At 41.7% G+C, this 21,019-nt stretch overlaps 1 protein-coding gene across 2 annotated transcripts in view; it reads left to right on the forward strand.

Annotated features, from left to right (window-relative positions):
• PDK3 (pyruvate dehydrogenase kinase 3) overlaps positions 1–15,311 on the forward strand; it is a 67,814-nt gene extending 52,503 nt beyond the window's left edge. Inside the window, exons 7-12 of one of the 2 annotated variants that reach the window (XM_008148382.3) lie at positions 4,292–4,368; positions 5,893–5,994; positions 6,407–6,517; positions 9,926–10,039; positions 11,681–11,820; positions 15,094–15,311. In XM_008148382.3, the coding sequence (XP_008146604.1) occupies positions 4,292–4,368; positions 5,893–5,994; positions 6,407–6,517; positions 9,926–10,039; positions 11,681–11,820; positions 15,094–15,124 (575 nt within the window). In that variant the 3' untranslated portion in view covers positions 15,125–15,311. The remainder of the gene's footprint in view (positions 1–4,291; positions 4,369–5,892; positions 5,995–6,406; positions 6,518–9,925; positions 10,040–11,680; positions 11,821–15,093) is intronic. The other variant, XM_028155805.2, reaches the window with a different exon arrangement.
• The last annotated feature ends 5,708 nt before the right edge of the window (positions 15,312–21,019 follow it).

A 21,019-nucleotide genomic window follows, 5' to 3' on the forward strand; every position in this document is an offset into this window, starting at 1 on the left:
ATATCCAGTGTTTTTAACTCTACATCTAGTAAATTTTTTGTCTCCATTTTGTTTAGTTCTTTTTCTGGAGTTTTTTTTTTTCTGTTTTTTTTTCTTCATCTTGGAATGTTTCTTTGCCTCTGCATTTTGGCATCATCCCTGTGTTTGTTTCTGTGTATTAGGTAGAGCTGCTATGTCTCCTGGACTTGGTAGAGTGGCCTTGTGTAGTAGGTGTCCTATAGGGTCCAGTGCTATAGCCTCCCTAGTCACCCAAGCAGGGCACTCCAGGTGTACCCCATGTGGGGGCTGTGTGCACCCTCCTGTTGTAGTTGAGCCTTGATTGCTGTTGGCACTTCAATGGGAAGGATTTACCCCCAGGCCAGTTGGCTGCAAAGACGGGCTGTGACCACTGTGGAGGATCAGCTGTGCTGGGCCCACCCCATCCATTTTCAAAAAGATACTTCTGAATGCACAGGAAAATGTAGTAGAGCATATCTGGATCATAGGGTTCACCTTCTCCATTTTGAGCCTCCAGTGTCATTAGATAGAGACTATAATTCAAGTTGGCCACAGCAGAAGAGATGAGATCTTCCTGGAATCACAGAAGCTGGCATCTCCCAATGGGCTTCAGTCTGTTCTGGAGCATCCTTCTCTAGCTCAGTGTTCTTGGTCTGAGCCCAGTTTTTTCCATACTTCAAGCCCTTCTTCTGGCTTTGGAGAAGTTGGAAGCAGAAGTTCTGGGGAAGGCTGTGGTGCCCGCTGAGTCTGCCCTTTGAGTGAGTCACTTGTGGAGACGGTTGGGTGGTGCTTCGATGTGGTCCGAAGCTGTCTGCCGAGTGTACTGGCTCTGCATTTCGCTGATGATTAGTGAACATCTTTTCATATGTATGTCCTCTTTGGAGAAGTGTTTATTTGGGTCCTCTGTTCATTTTTTTAATTGGATGTTTGTTTGTTTTGGTGTTGAGTTACATGAGTTCTTTATAAATTTTGGATATTAACCCTTTTCCCTTTTCCCTTGAATGCATTTTTTTTCTTTGTAGCTTCCATTTTTTTTCATTCTTATAGGAGAATTGTCTGAAAATAAAAAAAATTGTATATGCTATGTAGAGTTCTCTTGGTACTTAATAGATCTTGTTTTAATGAATGATATTTGGAGCAATGACTGTGCAAAATAGAGATTTCATTAAGTCTTGAGCATGAAAAACCTGGACAATTTTTTTCCATTGACTTTTTAAAATGTACCCTTAGATGGAACATTCATATTCCATTTGTATCTTATTTTAGAAAGTCAACAAATGTTTATTAAGACTCCACTACATAAAAGCTACTGGATCCAGGATTAGGAAAGAGTCATGGACAAAACATTTGGCATGATTTTAAAGGGAAGGACAGACATGTAAACTATATTGCTCCCAAAGAAAAGTCCGAGTAATTGAGCAAGTCTTCAGAAGGCTCCTAGAAAGTGTTGATTGAACTAAAACACACACAATAAAACTATGAAAGGTATTTTAATTTCCCTGAGATTTGGAGTGAAAAAGGTTGAATTCAGAAGGCTGTTTGTATAGCTAGTCATGCCTTTTGCTACAAGATAAACATTTAGTGTACTCCTGGAGTTCCCATTAAAATGATGATAATGGAATACCAACAAAAACAGCAAAGAAACCAGGAGGTTCCTCAGTGGACCACTGCTGTCACCTCTTGCCGTAGGGTAACCAGAGGGAAATACGCCGAGCAGAAGCCACAAAGGAGGCAGCAGAAGAGATGGCACCTGTTGCCAGAGGTTATCCTGGAGGGACTCCAGGAGCAGAGCCAGGAGGTGCAAAGGACTGAAATGGGAAGTGAAAGGGTAGGGGTCAGTTGGAAGCTGGTGTAAGTTAGAGCTACCTCAAATGATTAATCCAGTCCCTCATTCTTCAACAAGAATATTACAACCAAGGTACCAGGCCTCAGGTGAAAATCAGCAGTGTGAATGAAAATGTGACTGGCACTTAAACTTAGCAGCTGCACTGTCAGGGCCAGAGGGCCACCCCCCTTTCCAAATTCTGAGAGAAAATGATTTTGAATCAAGAATTCTGTACCCAGCCAAACTTTCAGTCAAGTGAAGCAGAGGACTAAGGATTGAGAAATGTACCTTCCTTGCACACCTTTTTGAGGTAGGTTATCTGACGGTCTTGATGGTGTGTTTACTAGAGATAGAAAAAGTAGCGAAAACATTCTAGAACTTCAATCAAAAATGATTTGAGGATGATTGCTATGCATTATGTTTGGAAAGCAGTTGATTCGAATTTGAAAAGTCCTTAAGAATGGAGTAGGGCCAAAACCGGTTTGGCTCAGTGGATAGAGCGTCGGTCTGCGGACTGAAGGGTCCCGGGTTCGATTCCGGTCAGGGGCATGTGCATTGGTTGCGGGCGCGTCCCCGGTGGGGGGTGTGCAGGAGGCAGCTGGTCGATGTTTCTCTCTCATCGGTGTTTCTGGCTCTCTATCCCTCTCTCTTCCTCTCTGTGGAAAATCAATAAAATATATATTAAAAAAAAAAAAAAAAGAATGGAGTAGGTACCATGCAATAGAATAAAAAAACTGGAAGATCTTAGTGATATGGAGAGGAAAGCATAAGTTTCTTGTGCAGTTACCCAAGAGGAAGGGTAGTTAGAAGTTCTGGGAAATATGTAAGACTGTATCAGAAAGACATGGTCCAGATATTCGGCGACTTAAAAAGGGTAGTCTGAGGACGATAAAGAGAATCCATTTCATCTTAAGACAGAACATTCTTCTTCAAGTGATGCCATTGGACTCACAGGGAAGGAAATGTTATCCTGGTACACTGTTGTGGGGGCTCTGCAGTGATCGGTATAGAGTCTATAGGCAAAGTACAGAGGAGCTCATTAGGGTCACAAAATAGAATGTAAATATTATTAACCAGAAGACTAAAGCAAAAATAGTAACGAGTGGCTGCCTCTGGGTGCAGTCTTGGGGGGGGGGGTTAGATAGGAAAGGGTGGAGGGACATGTTTTCTTTTTAACACATTTTAAAATCATTTGCATATATTAACTTAATAATTTGAAAAATAACTGATTATCAAAGAGTTCAGGATTTAAAATCACAAAAGCTCTTGGTCCAGGTGTCCAATTTTAGCGCCTCTTCTGTTACAATGGGCAAGTCACGTCGCCTCTGTAAAGCCTGTGTCGTCACCCATAATAATGCCACCCACCCTATGAGCCACGCAGTATTATCACAAGGATTCAATTGGATAATGTATGTTCAAGCTCTTCGTAAACTAAGAACCAAACGAATGTTCTCTCTACTTTATACTGTTAATTATGTACTTTATTAGAGGAAGTAGTTAGGTTGAAATTACAACATGGGTGGGTATGTCTGTGGTCTACTTAAGAAAGTTGACATAGTTTCAGTCTCTAAAGTGATTTCGGGTCACGAGGACTACATTTTCTAGCATCTATTCTATAGCTCACACTGTTCTTAGTGCTTGACATGGAATTAGACATTTCTTAGATTTCCCCAGAAAATCGCTGATGCAAGGAGGAAGGACTGTAGGTCTCCAGGGGGCTGTCTGTTAGCTCCTAGTAGAAAAAAGTCATGTGAACCTTACATTCTACTCTATAATATGCCTTGTTTGTCATCATTTAACATTGCTCTTTTGTCCAATTCACCAAAAAGATGTGCCCCTTTTCCTCTGTGGCTTCACATTCCCCCTGCTGACCACTGGGGTCAGTGGTAGGGGTAGGTGTCTCCCAATTTGAAAAACACTGAATGAGCCCTGGCCGGTGTGGCTCAGTTGGTTGAGCATCCTCCTGTGCACCGACAGGTCACCTGTTCAATTCCTGGTGAGGACACATGCCCAGGTTTCAGGCTCGATTCCCAGTAGGGGGCATGCAGGAGGCAGCCGATGAATGAGTCTCACTCATCATTGATGTTTCTCTCTCTCCCTTCCTCTCTCTGAAATAAATAAAAACATTTTTTAAAAAGAAAAAAAAACAGTGATATTTGGATGGCCTTATTGTAATGCTTAGAACATTATAATGTAGGTGATAATATTCCAATATTACTCAACTAAGTTCCAAAGCAATTGAATAATTTTCCCAGGGTCACATAGCTGGTAAGTAAAGGAACTGGATGCCTCCCCGCCAAAAAAAATTTGTTGGACTTCGAAAGCATTTGCTCAGCCCTGCCTTTAGAAGTGGAAACCTAAATTAGCCTTTTATAGAGTTCTTTTTTATGTACTCAGAAAATAGAATGCAAACATTTTTTACTTCTAGTTTTTGTCCTTATTCATTGACGATTTTGTCTCTGTTTTCAGCCAAAGCTCCAGGCAAACCTATTCAGGTAGTTTATGTGCCCTCACATCTGTTTCACATGCTATTTGAGTTGTTCAAGGTAAGTGGAATTTAACAACACGGGAAGAAGTCTTCATTTTAAATTACTTTGATTCAGGGCATAATGGATTCATTACATTAGCATAAGAAAAAGGTTTTGCATACCATTTAAAAAATTCTATTTCTGATATCCTGTGGGTTTTATAATTTGTACACTGTGAGCTGAAAAATTGCTGTGTACAGTGTAGTCTTTGTGAATATTAGTATATATTGATTTTGAAGCTTAATTGTACTTTAGTGATTTGATGTAAAATCCATACTGTTTCTTCTTCAGTTAGGAGATTAGGGATGCTCTTTAGTTTCCAAACCTGGCAAGGTTTTATTGATGGTACACAGATCAAAATAAAAACAATTTTACACATTTTACGCCTCTGAACATTAACTGTGATGGTGCATTAGTAGTAGTTCTAGTCCTGAGAGCTACCATAACCCTTTTACATATTCGAGTCAATTTAGAAGATCTGACAGAGGCAGAGGAGAAATATATGGAAGGGTTAGACCAAAAAAGACCCCCCCCCCAAAAAAAAAGAGTCTTTAGAATCTGGCTTAAGCTGCTGCTTTTGTTAACCAGTAGCTATGGCATTTATGGTAGCAGAATTACAGGTACAAGGCGTTGGAGCTAAAATTTTATTTCTTCCATTATGCGTGAAACTCTAAATTGAACACCTGAAAATCACTTCTGCTGATTTGCTTCCCAAAACATTGCTGTTACTAATGCAACACTTAAAGGTGGAGATGGGCATTCAGTTGTGAACTTTCTCCTCCTCAACAGCTGTGGCTTTTTCAGAACTTTTAACTGACGTCTTCCACTTTTTTTCCCGACCAAATGATTCATTCTGTGGGAAGCAGGTTTTCCACCTGCTTTAGAGGAAAGGCGCTCTGAAACCACAGGCTGATAAGTAGATTTCAGGTTCACCAGTGAACCTCTGCGGCCTCGTGACCTGGGATAAAAACATTCCTCTTGGTTGAAAGTTGAATGGCTTGAATACCCTAAAGCAAAACTAAAAGAATAAAGGGAGGAAAGCCCTAGCCAGTTTGGCTCAGTGGATAGAGCGTCGGCCTGTGGACTGAAGGGTCCTGGGTTCGATTCTGGTCAAGGGCACATACCTGGGTTGCAGGCACGATCACGGCCCTGGTTGGGGCGCATGAAGGAGGCAACCAATGGATGTGTCTCTCTCACATCGATGTTTCTCCCTCTCTGTCTCTCCCCTCCCTTCCACTCTTTCTAAATATCAATGGAAAAATATCCTCAGGTGAGAATTAACACCAAAAAAGGAGGTGGGGGAAGAATCAATGTGCAGTATGGTAGATGGGACTTAAACGAGATGAAAAACAAAGCATCAGGGAGTGTTTCCTTGATCTGAACCCACATTGACTTAAGTTCTTTAGAGGGAAAAAAAAGTCATATAAATGCAGCCAATATGCCCCCCCCAAAAAAAAAATTGTGCATAAATAAGCTCGTGTGAGTTTCTTTTTTTAAATTGTGATTTGTGAGGGTTGTAAAGAAAAGGGCTTATTATTTCAGAACTCAATGAGAGCAACAGTTGAACTCTATGAAGACAGAAAAGAGGCCTACCCAGCGGTTAAAACCCTCGTTACTCTGGGTAAAGAAGACTTGTCCATTAAGGTAACTGCTTTCTTTGCACATGCACTTGGATTGTCAGTTCATGTCATAGTATCTAGATATTGTGGAATCAGAGGGAAGGGAAGAAGACTTGACGTTTGCTGAATGTCGTATTTGTAAAGTACCGTATTATAGATTTTTGACTTAAGTTACCTCGTTTAAACTATATTAGTAGCCTGTTTTTCAGGGAGCTAAACAGGGTCTCAAACCCAAGCCCGTGGGATCCCATGGCACTTTCCTACCTCCTTTGTTTAACACTCTTCATATTTCATTGGGGGTTCAAAGCCCTTGTACACTTGAGAGTAATCTCATAAGGGCTTTATTTAATAAACTTGTTGCCTCCTATTAAGTATGGAATGACTCCTCCTCCCCGCCTTCACCACCTCCTCCTCCTCTTCCTTCTCCTCCATTACAGATCAGCGACCTAGGTGGTGGCGTTCCCCTTCGAAAGATAGATCGTCTTTTTAACTACATGTATTCCACTGCTCCTAGACCAAGCCTGGAGCCTTCAAGAGCTGCCCCTCTGGTAAGCATCTTAAACTGCTGCGTAAGGAAAAACCCTTTCATGGGCAGGGACTCCCCACGGCCGGGCAGAAGCCTCGTTGAATTAGAATGCTCCCTGTGTGGGCCTGGTTTGGAGGCGGGAGAATTTTATGCCACTGCTACTTTCTTTGTGAAGCCTTTGGGCTTAGATTTCTCCTCTCATTTGTGTCGGAGACACACTCAGAGCTCCGTGCCTTACTCCCTAATACAGAGAAAAGGCATTTCCTGTGGAGAGGGTGGAAGTCCAATTGCGGGTGAGCAAAGGAACAGTGCAGCGTGCGTGGCTGTAGCGTGGTCCTGGCACTTTCGCGTGCATACCATAGAGGCCAAATCACCCCAGGCCCTTGAACTTCCCCACCAAATTTGTTTATATAATTAAAATGTTAAAATTAGGAACACTACATTTTTTATATTAAATAACACAAGCAGGAAACATATAGGTGGTGTATGCATTTTCAGAGCCCTTTCTGTCTCACTCTGGAAATAACCTTCAGCCCTATTAAGGCAGTGAGGAAAGTCTGGTTACCATGGCAGCACTGAGATCCTGGTAGGGCCACACTTTCTTCCCCCGCTGAGTGTTTCTAATTGACAAACAACAATTGAACCCTTTGTCATTAAACACAGCAACATCTATCAGTCTGCAAAATGGTTCAGGGTATAAATTAAGCTTCATTTTCAAGTCCTACCTGACTGGTAAGCACGTAAGATTATATTTTATTTGCATGAATAAAAATCTTACATTTTGCATTGTTTATTCAAGACAGAGTTTATTAACTCAGCGTGTTGAACACAGAGTGGGAGTCACTTACATTGGATTCAAGAAAATTCATGAAAAATCAATTTTGAAAGGCATTGCCTTGACCAGGCTCTGGTACCTACTTAAATAAATGTCAAAAGGTGGGGGGCGCAGGGTGGAGTGGAGGGGAACACCCACTATGAGCAAATCTAGAGCCTTCCCCAGTTATTTAAAAGGAATTTGAGCCCTGACCGGTTTGGCTCAGTGGATAGATAGAGCGTTGCCTGCGGACTGAAGGGTCCCAGGTTCGATTCCCGTCAAGGGCATGTACCTTGGTTGCGGGTACATCCCCAGTGGGGAGTGTGCAGGAGGCATCTGATCGATGTTTCTCTCTCATCGATGTTTCTAACTCTCTATCCCTCGCTCTCTTCCTCTCTGTAAAAAATCGATTAAAAAAAAAAAAGGAATTTGAGTTGTCTATTCCAGGTCTCAAAATACCATCCTGGGAATAGCTGTTATGTCATAGTTATTTGTTAATGAAACTGAACACCTGAAGCAAGAGATTAAAAAAAATATATGTGTGCACCATCCCATTTTATAGATGAGAGAATAAGCTTAGTACCTCGCCCAAGGTCATTGAGCTCATCACAGCGCTGGCTATGTCTGTGTTCTTTCCAGTGTATCATATACCCTCTCCTTGTGATTCTTCCACTAATCCCTCCCAGTCCGTAAACTGTCCTCGGCTTTAAATTGTGGCCCTGGCCGGTGTGGCTTAGTTGGGTGGGCACCGAAAGGTTGCTGGTTCAATTCTCGGTCAGGGCACATGCCTGGGCTGCAGGCTTGATCCCCGGTAGGGGGCGTGCAGGAGGCAGCTGATTTAAGGTCTCTCTCTTTCTCTCTCCCCCTCCCTCCTTCCCTGTACTTTCCTCTCTCTCTCTCTCTCTAAATAAAAATATTTAAAAAAATAAAGTGGGCATGTGGACGTGTACTACTAGAGAACATAATGTCCTCACCAAACACATTACTGTGTTACAGCTCTGTGCTGTAACACATGCATTTGTTTTTCAGAAATGCCCTCCTAGCCAGCTCCTATTGATCTTTTGACACCCTGGGAAAGCTTCCCTACACCTCACCAAATCCAAGTTAGAGGCCCCTCCTCTGTGTTCCCCAGGACTCTGGGCTTGCCTGCCTCCCCACATCAGGCCTGCGTTGGCCCCAGGCATTGTCTCTGGCACACCTGAGAGTAGGGTCTGAGCTTTGCTGGAATGGATGAAGCTGATTTCCTGGCCTCTTCCTGGAATACACTGGTTTCTTTACTGTGGGGATCTCAGTAACTTGTAGCTGTTTTGACTTCACTACTGGCCACACTCTGCCAGTCTTAATGCCCTTAAATGACGGGGTGCATTCCTGTGTCACACCCAGCCCTTTGAGTTAGGCCCTGCCCTGAGGAAAAAATCTAGGGAAGATGGTAGAAATCCATGTAACATGGTAGAATTGCTCTTCTGTAGTAGCCGTAATAACAATTTCCATGCATTTAGTTTTATTATGTCTTACGAGTTAAGGTTGTTTTTTTAATTACATTTTCTGATGAGAAGACATTCTCACAGAGGTGCAGTAAATTGCTCAGAGTTGCCTGGCTGGTGTGGCTTAGTGGTTGAGCATCAAACTATGAACCAAGAGGTCATGGTTCGATTCCCGGTCAGAGCACATGCCTGGGTTGTGGGCTCAATCCCCAGTAGGGGGCGTGCAGGAGGCAGCCGAGCAGTGATTCTCTCTCATCATTGATGTTTCTCTCTCTCTCTTCCTCTCCCCTTTTCTCTGAAATCAATAAAAATATATTGGGGGAAAATTGCTCAGAGTTGCATAAAAAGCGAGTTTCAATGTAAATGTATCTGAGCCTAAAGCCCACGCAACTGCCGCTCTAGGTGCATGACCCCACCAGCTCCTTTGTTAACCGTAGCAGTGGATTTAACCAGAGGGACTGAAGCTTCCCCTCTACCCCAGCTTCAGTCTCGGTTGTTTTTATTGTTAATACTGGAGGCCTTCCACTCCCCTCCCTCCCCCCGCCCCAACAACCTATTACTAACAGTCAGGGTTCTACGATATAGAGATATAGGCGGGTACTGGAATTCTTTTCTTGTCTCTAAAAATACTAGTATATGCACTACCGTATATCCAAATCTTGTAGTATTCCTAGAACCTTAGGAAGTAGTCGCTCAGGAAATTTTCTTTCCAATGTGTTAGCCTTGGTGCTGGTAGATTTGCACTGCTGTGCTATTCAATTTATTGTTTTTGCTTCAGAGAGCAAGGGAATCTGATAATGAAACTTTGAAATGATGTGGTTTCGTTTTGTTGCCAGTTCAAATTCCACTCGATTGGGATTTGCTTTAAAAATGTGCTTTCAAGTGCTAAGAAAGCATTAGTCAAAAATTGCAGTATTCCTATTATTTTCTAAACCTACAAGAAGTGTTTTTGTAGAGTGAAAATAGTTTGTTTGCCACAGACGAGCATATACATCATTGCAGAGGTTGAATCAATTGTGTTTTTTTTCTTTAAGTCTGAATCAAGAATTTATTTTTAATCTTGAATGATCCTTATACCAAACGCGATAGCATGTATGCCTGTCTCACGGAATTCATTTTCTTTCCCCTGTAGGCTGGATTTGGTTATGGCTTGCCAATTTCTCGTCTGTATGCTAGATATTTCCAAGGAGATCTAAAACTGTATTCTATGGAAGGAGTGGGTACAGATGCTGTAATTTATTTGAAGGTAATGTATTTTTTTCTGTTAGCATGAAGGCCTCTACACTTTAAAGCTGTAAGTTCTAATAACTAATAGATAATAGACCATAGCATCTGTTATCCTATATTATAAAAGTGTAATATGCAAATTGACTGGACGGTGGAACGACCAATTGCTTTGACGTGAACTGACCACCAGGGGGCAGACGCTCAACTCAGGAGCTACCCCCGGTGGTCAGTGTGCTCCCACAAGGGGAGTGCCACTCAGCCAGAAGTCGGCTTACAGCTGGCGAGCACAGCAGCGGTAGTGGGAGCCTCTCCCACCTCCGTGGCACCCTAAGGATGTCCGGCTTATAGCTTAGGCCTGCTCCAGGACTAAGTTGTCAGTCAGACATCCCCCAAGGGCTTCTGGACCGTGAGAGGGCACAGGCCTGGCTGTAGGGCCCCCCACCGAGTGCACGAATTTTGTGCACCAGACCTCTAGTCTCTTATATTCAGCTCAAATTTACTTCAGTTTTATGTGAAAACCATGTTATGCCTCACCCTTGACAGTACACTCAGATATAGCAAAATGTGAAATATGGAGCTATAAAGAGTAAAATGATTGATTTTTAAAACCATAATTCAAAGTTGTGATTTTCAAAAGGTTGCATATCCATGGAAAGGATTCCTCTAGCAGGAGACAGATTATCATAAACTGGAATCTTTCAGTCTGTTGCTTTAAAAACTTGCTGGCTTTCCCAAAGCCATAATAATTCAGTTATCATAATATAGTCATTAAAAGGCTGATCTAATAACAGAGTTCTCTGTGACACAGATTATCTCATTCATTGATACTGTTATACTTTTCTTGATTTCTAAACTCTAGAATATTTAAAGTATTTTTGAATAGGTTATCTAGGTACATATGACAGAATTTTAATGCTATAAAAGGGAGAGAGAACTAAGTCTCTCCCATTACCGGCCCAAACTCACCCTGTTCTGTTCCCAGCAGTAACCAAAGGTACCAGTTTCTTGTGGATCGTTCTAGAAAAATTTAAATTTTTTTCACACAAATGATTATTTCAGCACTTTGCTGTATATATTTTTTACTTACCAGTATATATTGGAGATCTTTCCTTATCAGTTCACGTGGAACTGGCTCCTTTTTAATGGCCATATAGTGTGCTATATGTTATAAAATATAACATACATGTAATATATTATACCGTAACTTCACCAGTATTTGGAGTGTTTATCTTAGATGCCGGTGCATTTGAATGTGTGATATTTGATAACACTTTATGGCTTTATGTTTGTAAATCTAGTATGTATGGAATTTTATTTCTTTCTGAGCCCCCTGGGAGAATGGTTGTCCAGTGAACAGGAGTGCTTGGTCTAAGACTGTATAGTCCAAAGTATCTCAAAGCAGTACTAACTGGATTCAAATGCTTTTTGTTCTGGTCATGTGTATGTCAGTACTGGCTTTGAATGAGGGAATACTTTTATTCCTTTAAAAAAGCTTTCATTTCATCTTCCCAGTCTAAGTAATCTACTAAAGTAGTATAGTTTTAATATAATTCAAAAAGTATATATTAAGGTTTCTAATGTTTTAAATATACAATTTGAATTCGTATTTCATGTGTGACAAATGGCACTGTGGCCCTTTGGTGTATATTTTTTCAATTAGGCTCTTTCAAGTGAATCATTCGAGAGGCTTCCAGTATTCAATAAGTCAGCATGGCGCCATTACAAGACCACACCTGAAGCCGATGATTGGAGCAATCCCAGCAGAGAGCCCAGAGACGCTTCTAAATACAAGGCAAAACAGTAATAAATTACTTTGCTTTCTATCCTAGAGTATCTGATTTTCCCCACAGCGTGCCAGTCAGGCAATCGTTACTTTCAGCCAAATCTTCTTTGTGGTTTTATCACGGGAAAAGAAAAGTGAGCCCTGGCCAGTGTGGCTCGGTTGGGCGTCCTCCCATGCACCAAGAGGTCCCTGGTTCCATTCCCAGAGTACATTCCCTGGTTTCTGGCTCAGTCTCCACTAGGGGGCGTTCAGGAGGCAGCTGATCAGTGTTTTTCTCTCTCCCTTTCCCTTTCTATTTCTAAAATCAATAAAAACATATTGCGGGGAGGGGGGAAGCAAAGCAAAGTTATCCTTTAAAGATATTGAAGCAGCTTTCTCACCCCAGACAGGAAAGAGAACAAGAATTGGGTAACCAGAATAGCCATTCAAATAGAGACCCTGCTCTCCCAGGAGTCCTTGCACTGTGGCGATCTTAATAGCAGTGAGCGGAGTTTATCATGCCAGGAATTATATTTGAAAAGTAATGGAGTTGGCAGTTTATCATCATCCACTGGGCTTGACAGAAAAAAAAGCTAGAGAAATTCTGTGGGTTCAAACTGAAAAAAATCAAGAAGTTAAAATTATCAGTCAAGATAAACAAAACGCGGTATATCCACACAATGGAATATTATTATTCACCCTTTAAAATGAATGAGGTCCTGGCACATGCTACAATATGGATGAACCTGAAATCATGACGCTAAGTACAATAAGCCAGACCCGAAAGGACAAATACCATATCATTCCACTTATATGAGGTACCTAGTGTAGTCAGAGTCATAGAGATGGAAATTAGGATGGTGGTTGCCAAGGGCAGGGGGAATAGGGAGCTTGATGGGGAGAGAGCTTCAGTTGGGGAAGATGAGAAAGTTCTGGAGGTCAGTTGCACAACAATGTGAAGGCACTTAACACTACTGAACTGGACATTTTAAAATGACCGATCATATTGATATTTTTTATTCAAATTTAACATTGCCTTGTTCCTCCCTATCTTCTTCTATCTTATATAATAATAAAAGCATAGTATGCTAATTAGACCAGACGTCCTTCCGTACTTTCTTCTGGACGAAGCTGGGGCTGCAAGGGAAGCCCGGTTCCCAGGTGCCAGAGGGAAGCCGGTGCCGGCAGCTGGGGGAAGGAAGGCCTACTCTTGCACGAATTTTGTGTATCGGGCCTCTAGTTATATTTTAATTGCATATATCTCTTCTTACCCTAAAAACCTTATCTTAACATAATGCAACAGAAAGCTATTTCTCTGCAAATATATTTTATATGGCTTTGTCATTTTGTACCATTATCATAGCATTGGTCTTTTTGATGACGGACATAAAGAATATCTACACTGATGTATTGTGTTTTTTCCTATGGAAGTCTTGTGATGGACCTCTGAGCAATATTGTGGGACTGGTCACTTACCTCAAATGATAAAATTTAGAGGAGTTTGGTTTGTGCATGTGAGTGCAAGCACACACGTGGTTATGCATATGTACACACACACACACACACACACCACCACACCACACACCACCACCACCATCACCACCACCACCATCCCTGGCCAAGATTAAGCTGCATCACCTTAATACACCTGGATCAATTTCATTCGATTCCATTCTCAGTCTGTATGTAAGCCAGGTAGTGTGTTGGGCATCAATGTGACCAGTTAATTCAAACTATTGCTCTGATGGGGGAGTTGTTGAGTAGTACAGAAGCAGTCTTTTAAAATAACATCCATTTGAATTGTAAAAAGATGGCTTTAATTGAATATTGTTTTAAAGGCAGTTTTAAAGCTAAAACAGTTTAGATGTATACTAATTAAGATGGGCTTAATTAGTATACAAAACTGTTCAACACTATAATTTCTAATATAGTGTTAGACAAACCTTTCAGCAAAAGACAATTTTTAAAATTCTAAAATGGTTAGCCTGACAATTAAAATTGTTAAATTATACAAGTAGGATAATCTTGGGAAGTATTCACTAAGTGAATGAGAAAGTCTAAGACAGTAGTCGGCAAACTCATTAGTCAACAGAGCCAAATATCAACAGTACAACGATTGAAATTTCTTTTGAGAGCCAAATTTTTTAAACTTCTAACGCAACTTCTTCAAAATAGACTCACCCAGGCCGTGGTATTTTGTGGAAGAGCCACACTCAAGGGGCCAAAGAGCCACATGTGGCTCACGAGCTGCAGTTTGCCGACCACGGGTCTAAGAAAACTTACTTTCTAATCAGGTTTTTAACAGTTTTATTGATATAATTCATATACCATAAAATTCACCCGTTTAAAGCATACAGTATTCACAGAGTTGTGTGACCCTCACCACTCCCTAATTTTATTTTATTTATTTTGTTTTATTTTTTTTAAAAACCATACAGTCTCTTCATATTTACAGAAATTAAGATTCTCCCACTTAAATATATTTTACAATGAGTCATTTTTAGGTGGAGGAAGATAGCATTGTGGAAACAAGAAAATGCTCCCTCTGCTTTTTGGGTTTGTTTTTGTTTTTTAAATATATTTTATTGATTTTTTGCAGAGAGGAAGGGAGAAGGATAGAGAGTCAGAAACACTGATGAGAGAGAAACATCAATCAGCTGCCTCTTGCACACCTCCTACTGGGGATGTGCCCGCAACCAAGGTACATGCCCTTGAACGGAATCGAACCTGGGACCCTTCAGTCTGCAGGCTGACACTCTGTCCACTAAGCCAACTTGGTTAGGGCGCCACTCCGTAATTTTAGAAAATTTTCATCTCCCCCAAAAGAAACCCTGTACCCGCTAGCAGTCCTTCCTTCCTTCCTTCCTTCCTTCCTTCCTTCCTTCCTTCCTTCCTTCCTTCCTTTCTTTCTTTCTTTCTTTCTTTCTTTCTTTCTTTTTTAGGTTTGTCATATAAGGCTTTTATTATGTTGAGGTACAATCCCTCAATTCCCACTTTGTTGAGAGTTTGTTTTGTTGTTTTGTTTAAATTTCTTTATTGATTAAGGTATCACATATTTGTCCTCATCCCCCCATTCCCATCCCACACCCCTCCCCATTCCTCATTTCTAATCAGATTTTTAACTGAAAGTAAAGTATATATATGTAATTAAACAGTAATTCTTTTTCTGTAGTAACCATAGAGAATAATTCTGAGATAAGGCAAAGGTTTTTGAACTATCACTCTAATTAAACACTGAGTAAGTCTTGGTTAAAATAGAGAAGGTTATACTCATAAACTCACTATGGATATTCCCGTTATTTTCTTTGTAGAGACAAGATCAAGACTAATAGAACTTTCTAGAGAACTGAATGCTCTCGTCCTCTCTCTGAAGAAAGATCATCTTCCGCAAGTCAACCTCTGAGCTCCTTTCCTCTATCAACTCTGAGCGTGACACCATAGTTATTCCAGTGCCGGACCTTTCCCAGAGAAACTTTCATGTAGCTACTTCAGATCTTCCAACTAAAGTAGTAAATTGAGTACCTTTATAGTATGTTGTGATTTGGTTGGTGCCTGTCATAGAGAGCACAGAGCCTCGTGAGCGCTCTCGTGTCCTCATACCTCTCTCCTCATTATCATAGAGTCGTGTCTACAGTATTCCCAGGGTTCCAAGCTCCCTCCCCATCCCAGATACAGATCTCTACTGTTGTACTTTGTGATCAAATACCATGTTTGTCCCAAACCACTGACTAAGGCCTGGGGAATCTGGAATTGAAGACATTAGCTGAGCGATAATTCAGTCCCAGGGCCCTTCCTTCTCAAATGCATCCCTCCTCGCTCTCTGATTGAGAGTTTTGCCTTCTGCCATCTGATCGTATTCTCATTGTGAGGTGTGTGTACTTCCACATTTAGTCTTCGATGCATTGGTTTTATTTTAAAATTCATGTATATACTTCTATTATGTCCATGAAACGGTTCCAAAGTTGTCTTGAAATGTTTCACTTAACTGCTTGGCTTCAAAGATCTTAAGTGAAAAACTACCTTCTGGTCACTGTCAAGTTTGTAAAGAGTGGGCAGTGGAGCTTTTATGCTTATGTAAACTTTCTACTAATCTAATACTGTACCTTTGTCATATGATACTCCTTTGTCGTTTTCTAAGGAATTGGAAGTCCTTATGTGATGTACTTCACTAATTGTAAAAAAGACTATCGAAGGGTAAAGTTCTTTCTACTTTATTTTGGGAAATGCCCTACATCTTCGTAATTTTCATGAATTTTAGCCAGTTTTAGCATTGCCGATCTGATTTTCACCATCGTTTGCGTTTGGCTGAGAGTTGGAATTGGCAGAGGACTTAAGGCAAGGAAAAAGGAGCCGTTATTATTGCCCCATAGAAATGGAAGCTATCGGAGAGTCCGGATTGCAACCCGCCACTTACATAGCTCCATGGGGTGTGTTTCTTTCATTTCATTATGCGCTAGTTCCCATCATCTTTAGAAAGAACTCGCTCATCTCTTCCATCCTTAGAGGATCTCATCAGAGAAGTCATAATCAGTTCGGTAAAAGAAAGGCCACTGTACATCCAAAACAGGAATGACAAGATGGTCTTTATGGAGGCCGAGTCAGTGTCTTGGGGATAGGGCTTTTCCACCGGATTATTTCCTTGTGTAACAAATGTAAAAATAGTAGTTCTTTGCATTTAAAAACCCTGGCTTCCTTATAAATGTTAGCTAGTATATGAGTATCTTCCTAGGCTACCATTTCTAACATACTCCTGCCTTGTTCTGTTTCACTGTGCTTGAAGAATGCCCATTGATTGTTATGCCCTTACAGCAAGATCTGTGTAAAGGTTGAAGGCGAAAATAGGGTATGGGAAAATCCTATCACATTCCTCCCTTTACAGATCTCTTCCAAAAGAAAAGATTTTTTTCCAGTGTTTTAGTGACTTCATTGGTAGTCCTTTACTAATAAGCTTTCTAGTTGACTCAAATCTGTCTGACCCAAGTACAATCTTGCCTCCTGTTTGTTTTCTGCATTAAGAATTGAACTTTGCTCCCAAAGTAACCATGAGCAGCGTTTCAGGAACATCTGGCATTCTCATAGTTCAGTGACCCAATATTCATTTATTGTTTTTGTTGGCTATGCATGATTCTTTGAACTTCACTGCATCCCGTTGGCTGTTTGAGGGTTTGTCTCTGAGCAAATGGTCAGATGTCTGTGTATAAGTTGTAATATCAATAGGCCTTGACCCCTTTCCTGCAAAATTCATTTAGTTCCCCCAATTCCTCTGTTTGCCTTTCATTGACTTGATTTTATTTTAAGTATTTAGAGACTGTGTCTGCTATTTGGAACAGTGCCAGGCACATAGTAGGTGCTTAATAAATATTAGTGGAATTAAGGAATGCAAATTTAGAGACATTAACCTTGGGTGGAGAGCAACATCTTTAAAATTCTTAAACTAGCTTTTGGTTCCAAATTAAAAATCATTCCATTCAGGAGCTGTGGGGGTATTGAATTTCCTATTCATAGTGCTAAGCAGTGACCTGGAAATGTAGAGAGGTGAAAGAAAAGAAGTAGGGATAGAGCCACAGAAGGTTTCTGGTCCTTTCTTTGTCTTTAAATATTCATTTTGACTCCTTGATACAGTGGGTCCTTTCCATCCAACCAAGTGGCATGGTTTTATGGCCTTGCTTGTAGATTCCAAAGAACTTTCACATACAGCATCCCTTGATCCTTACCGTGCCAGGAGGTGGACCATGCAGGCATTATCTCCGTTTTTCATGAGTCCCAAAGCAGTGCATTGTTTGCCAAGATGGCATGGTAAGCGAATGGAAAAACCAAAGAGAGTAATGGGTCTTCTTATTTCTAGACCTATATACTCAGCAATGCACCAGGTAGTTAGCATTCTCTTTTTTGGAGTGTGTGGAGAAGATACAAACCAGTTTTTCTATCGTGCAAGAGAATTCCATTCAGGAGAGGTTTTCTTTTGTGTGTTTTCATTTTGGCATGGTTAGTTAGAGGAGCCAATCGAATAGATTTGGCAACTTTCACCGAGGAAGACAGGCAGCTAGAAGTGCAAGGCAGTCGGTAATTGCTAGAGTTATTTAGATTTAATTTTATGTTTGAATGAACTCAGTGCTCACTGCCAGCCCTTCATACAAAGACTTCTCATTTGAGAGTTGATGGTTTTATCTTTTGGAGGACTGGTTGCAGCTTCATTTAGATTTTCTTGCGTATTTACAAATGTTACAGTTCCTTATGTTCAGTAACTTAGCTGCCTCTCAGGTTCTTGGGTCACATCCTTTGTCCCTCGATTCTTGGGGCACCTCACTTTATTGTCTTCCAGTGCCTGCTGGTACTGAGCCGAGTCTAGATCTTTCATCCCCTTTGCTAGATGACCTGCTTGTTTGTCTGGGGGTACTTGTGGTGTTTTTTTTCGAGTATAATTCGCTTTTTAATGAGAACATTGTGTATAAATGACAGAACGCCACCGCCGTGCACAGATGGCGGCCGCAAATACCCATCGAACGCATTCTGCCCAAGGAAGGGAGGGCGGGCAGGCGGGCGCGGGGGCTGAGCCAGTGGCCCGCCCCTCGGCCCGTGGACACGACGCCAGGGCCGCCAATGGGGGCCTGCACTCGCCTCTTGAACGGGAAGCGATCGAAAGCGCAGCAGCAGTAATACTGGGTGAGTCCTTCCTTGCGTAAAACCTTTGAGTTAATTCATTGAAGGTATCAAAAATATACCCTGTAAACCAATGATTTCTTGTTTATCCTTGAATTCAGTAACTTCATTCAAGTATGTCTCAGAGTTGACAGTCAACTGTTGGCTTTTTCTGGTTCTTAATGAGCATTAGATATTGACATTTGGGCCTAACTGTATTTCTTTTTTCAAAATATGTTTTTGTTGATTTCAGAGAGGAAGAGAGAAGGAGAGAGTTAGAAACATCAATGATGAGAGAGAATCATTGATCGGCTGCCTCCTGCACGCCCCCTACTGGGGATTGAGCCTGTAACTCATGTATGTGCCTTGACCGAAAATCAAACCTTGACCTCCTGGTTCATGGGTCGACGCTCAATAATTGAGCCACGCCAGCCAGGTTTGACTGTATTTCTTACTGGTTTATTTGTTCTCTTCAAGTTTGTACCAGTATTGGCTCTCTGTTATCGGTCCTTCACATTTAAAGAGTGGCCAGATTATTATGCCCACCCCATCAGTACTTCGTTGGGCCACCTTTTGCCTTCAAAACTGCGGTGATTCTTCTTGGCATTGATTCCATGAGATGTTGAAAGGTGATGCGAGGAATCTGACACCATGCCTGATGAATAGCACTGTCCAGTTCTGTGAGATTTGATGGTTGTGGAACCAGCTGCCTGATGGCTCTTTTAACTTCGTCCCACAAATGCTCAATTGGATTGAGATCTGGTGATTGTGGGGGCCACCTAAGCAAGGTAAAGTCTCCCTCATGTTCTTGAAACCACTCCTGCACAATACAAGCACCACGGCATGGCGCATTGTCTTGTTGGAAGAAGCCATCTCCATTGGGATACGCCATCAACATGATAGGGTGAACCTGATCAGCAATGATACTTAGGTATGTTGTGCTATTCAGACGTTGTTCCACATGAATTAAAGGGCCCAAATCATGCCAGGAAAACATGCCCCAAACCATAACACTGCCCCCACCAGCTTGAAGGGTTGTACTCATGCATGTGGGGTGCATGCTTTCATGCTGTTTCCACCAAATTCTCACTCTGCCATCTGCATGATGCAACTGGAAACGTGATTCATCGGACCACATGACTTTTTTCCAATGCTCGACTGTCCAATCCTTGTGTTCCTGTGCAAATTGGAGACATTTTATCTTGGTAACTGCAGACAGCAAAGGTGTTCGAACAGGCCTTCGGCTTCCATATCCCATACGATGCAGTGTACGGCTAATTTGCCTACAAACGTCAGGTGGTCATAATAATCTGGCCACTCAGTGTATCTCTCCTTCCATCACTGTCATCTCCTTGTCTTTTTCTTCTGCGGTGGGATTTCTTTCTCTGCTCCCAACCTTCCATCTCACTGACTCTGTTTTCTGTAGTGTTGATCCTAGGTCTTGATGTGGCTTTCACTTCCGCCCCGAGTTTATTTTTTTTTCTCTGTTTCTTTCCTTAGCTCTGCCAGCTTTTTTCTCTCATCATATTGTCCTCTTTGGCTCCTTCTTTTGTTACTTTGGAGGCTGACCTCTGTTGTCTACATTGTTGAGGTTTCTGAAATCATTCTCTTTCCACAGTATGTTTATCTGTCTTTTGTTTCCTTCATTCCTTTTCTTCCATGTTGCTTTGCTCTATTATTGTTGCACAAGTATCATGATGGCCTTTTCTGCTTATTTTTTTTTTTACTAGTAGCCCATTTGCAGGAAGAATCCTGCAAGCGGCCGCTGCAGCCACGTGCGCTGCCGCTGCCGCCCGCCCCGCTCCGCCCCACCTGGGCTTTCCCTCTGGCAGCCACCTTGCTTTCTGCTTTTCCTCCCTCTTCCTTCTAAGTTGTCTTCAGTCTTCACTCCTCCCTCCCTCAGTGTATGCAAATTAACCGCCATCTTTGTTGGGTAATTTGCATACTCACCCTGATTGGCTGGTGGGCGTGGCTTTGGCTGGTGGGTGTGGCTTGGGCATAGCGAAGGTGAGGTCAATTTGCATATTACTATTTTATTAGGTAGGATTGCATGGGACCAGTTCTGCCTGCCCAAGAAGAGTCTGGAGAAATCCTCCTTGACTCCTTTCTCAAGTAAGAAGAGTTTGAATGATCACCTTAGCACTTGAACTGTAAGGCCAGATCTTGATGGTCTCTAATGGTGAGGCTGTTGTTTTGCTTTTCATTCTGCTCTCTGGATATGGGTAAACAGGGAATGAAGCAAAGCCCCCTTGGGCCATGTTGTCTGTGAGCGCCTTCAGTGGACACTTCGGTATCCTCTGTCCAGGAGTAGCCATGTCTCACTGAAGAAGAGGGATTCCCCTTGACTTTCCCCATTTCCGCTAGGTGTCGCACTAGCAGGAGTGTAATGGGTTCGTACTTAGGCTCTGCTGGAGTCTATGTACAGCAGGTCCTCGAACAACATTGTTTCACTATAACATTGGTGAGGTGCCGTGGGAATTTAGCTCTTGTTTATATCAGTTAGCCTGTGGGAAAATTGCTTAAATTGCTTTTGTTTTACATCATTTCATGTCAAGCCAAAGACCCTATCAATGACGTTAAGTGAGGACTTTGTGTAGT

This window comes from Eptesicus fuscus, chromosome 1 (assembly GCF_027574615.1).
Source record: "Eptesicus fuscus isolate TK198812 chromosome 1, DD_ASM_mEF_20220401, whole genome shotgun sequence".
Taxonomy (NCBI): domain Eukaryota; kingdom Metazoa; phylum Chordata; class Mammalia; order Chiroptera; family Vespertilionidae; genus Eptesicus; species Eptesicus fuscus.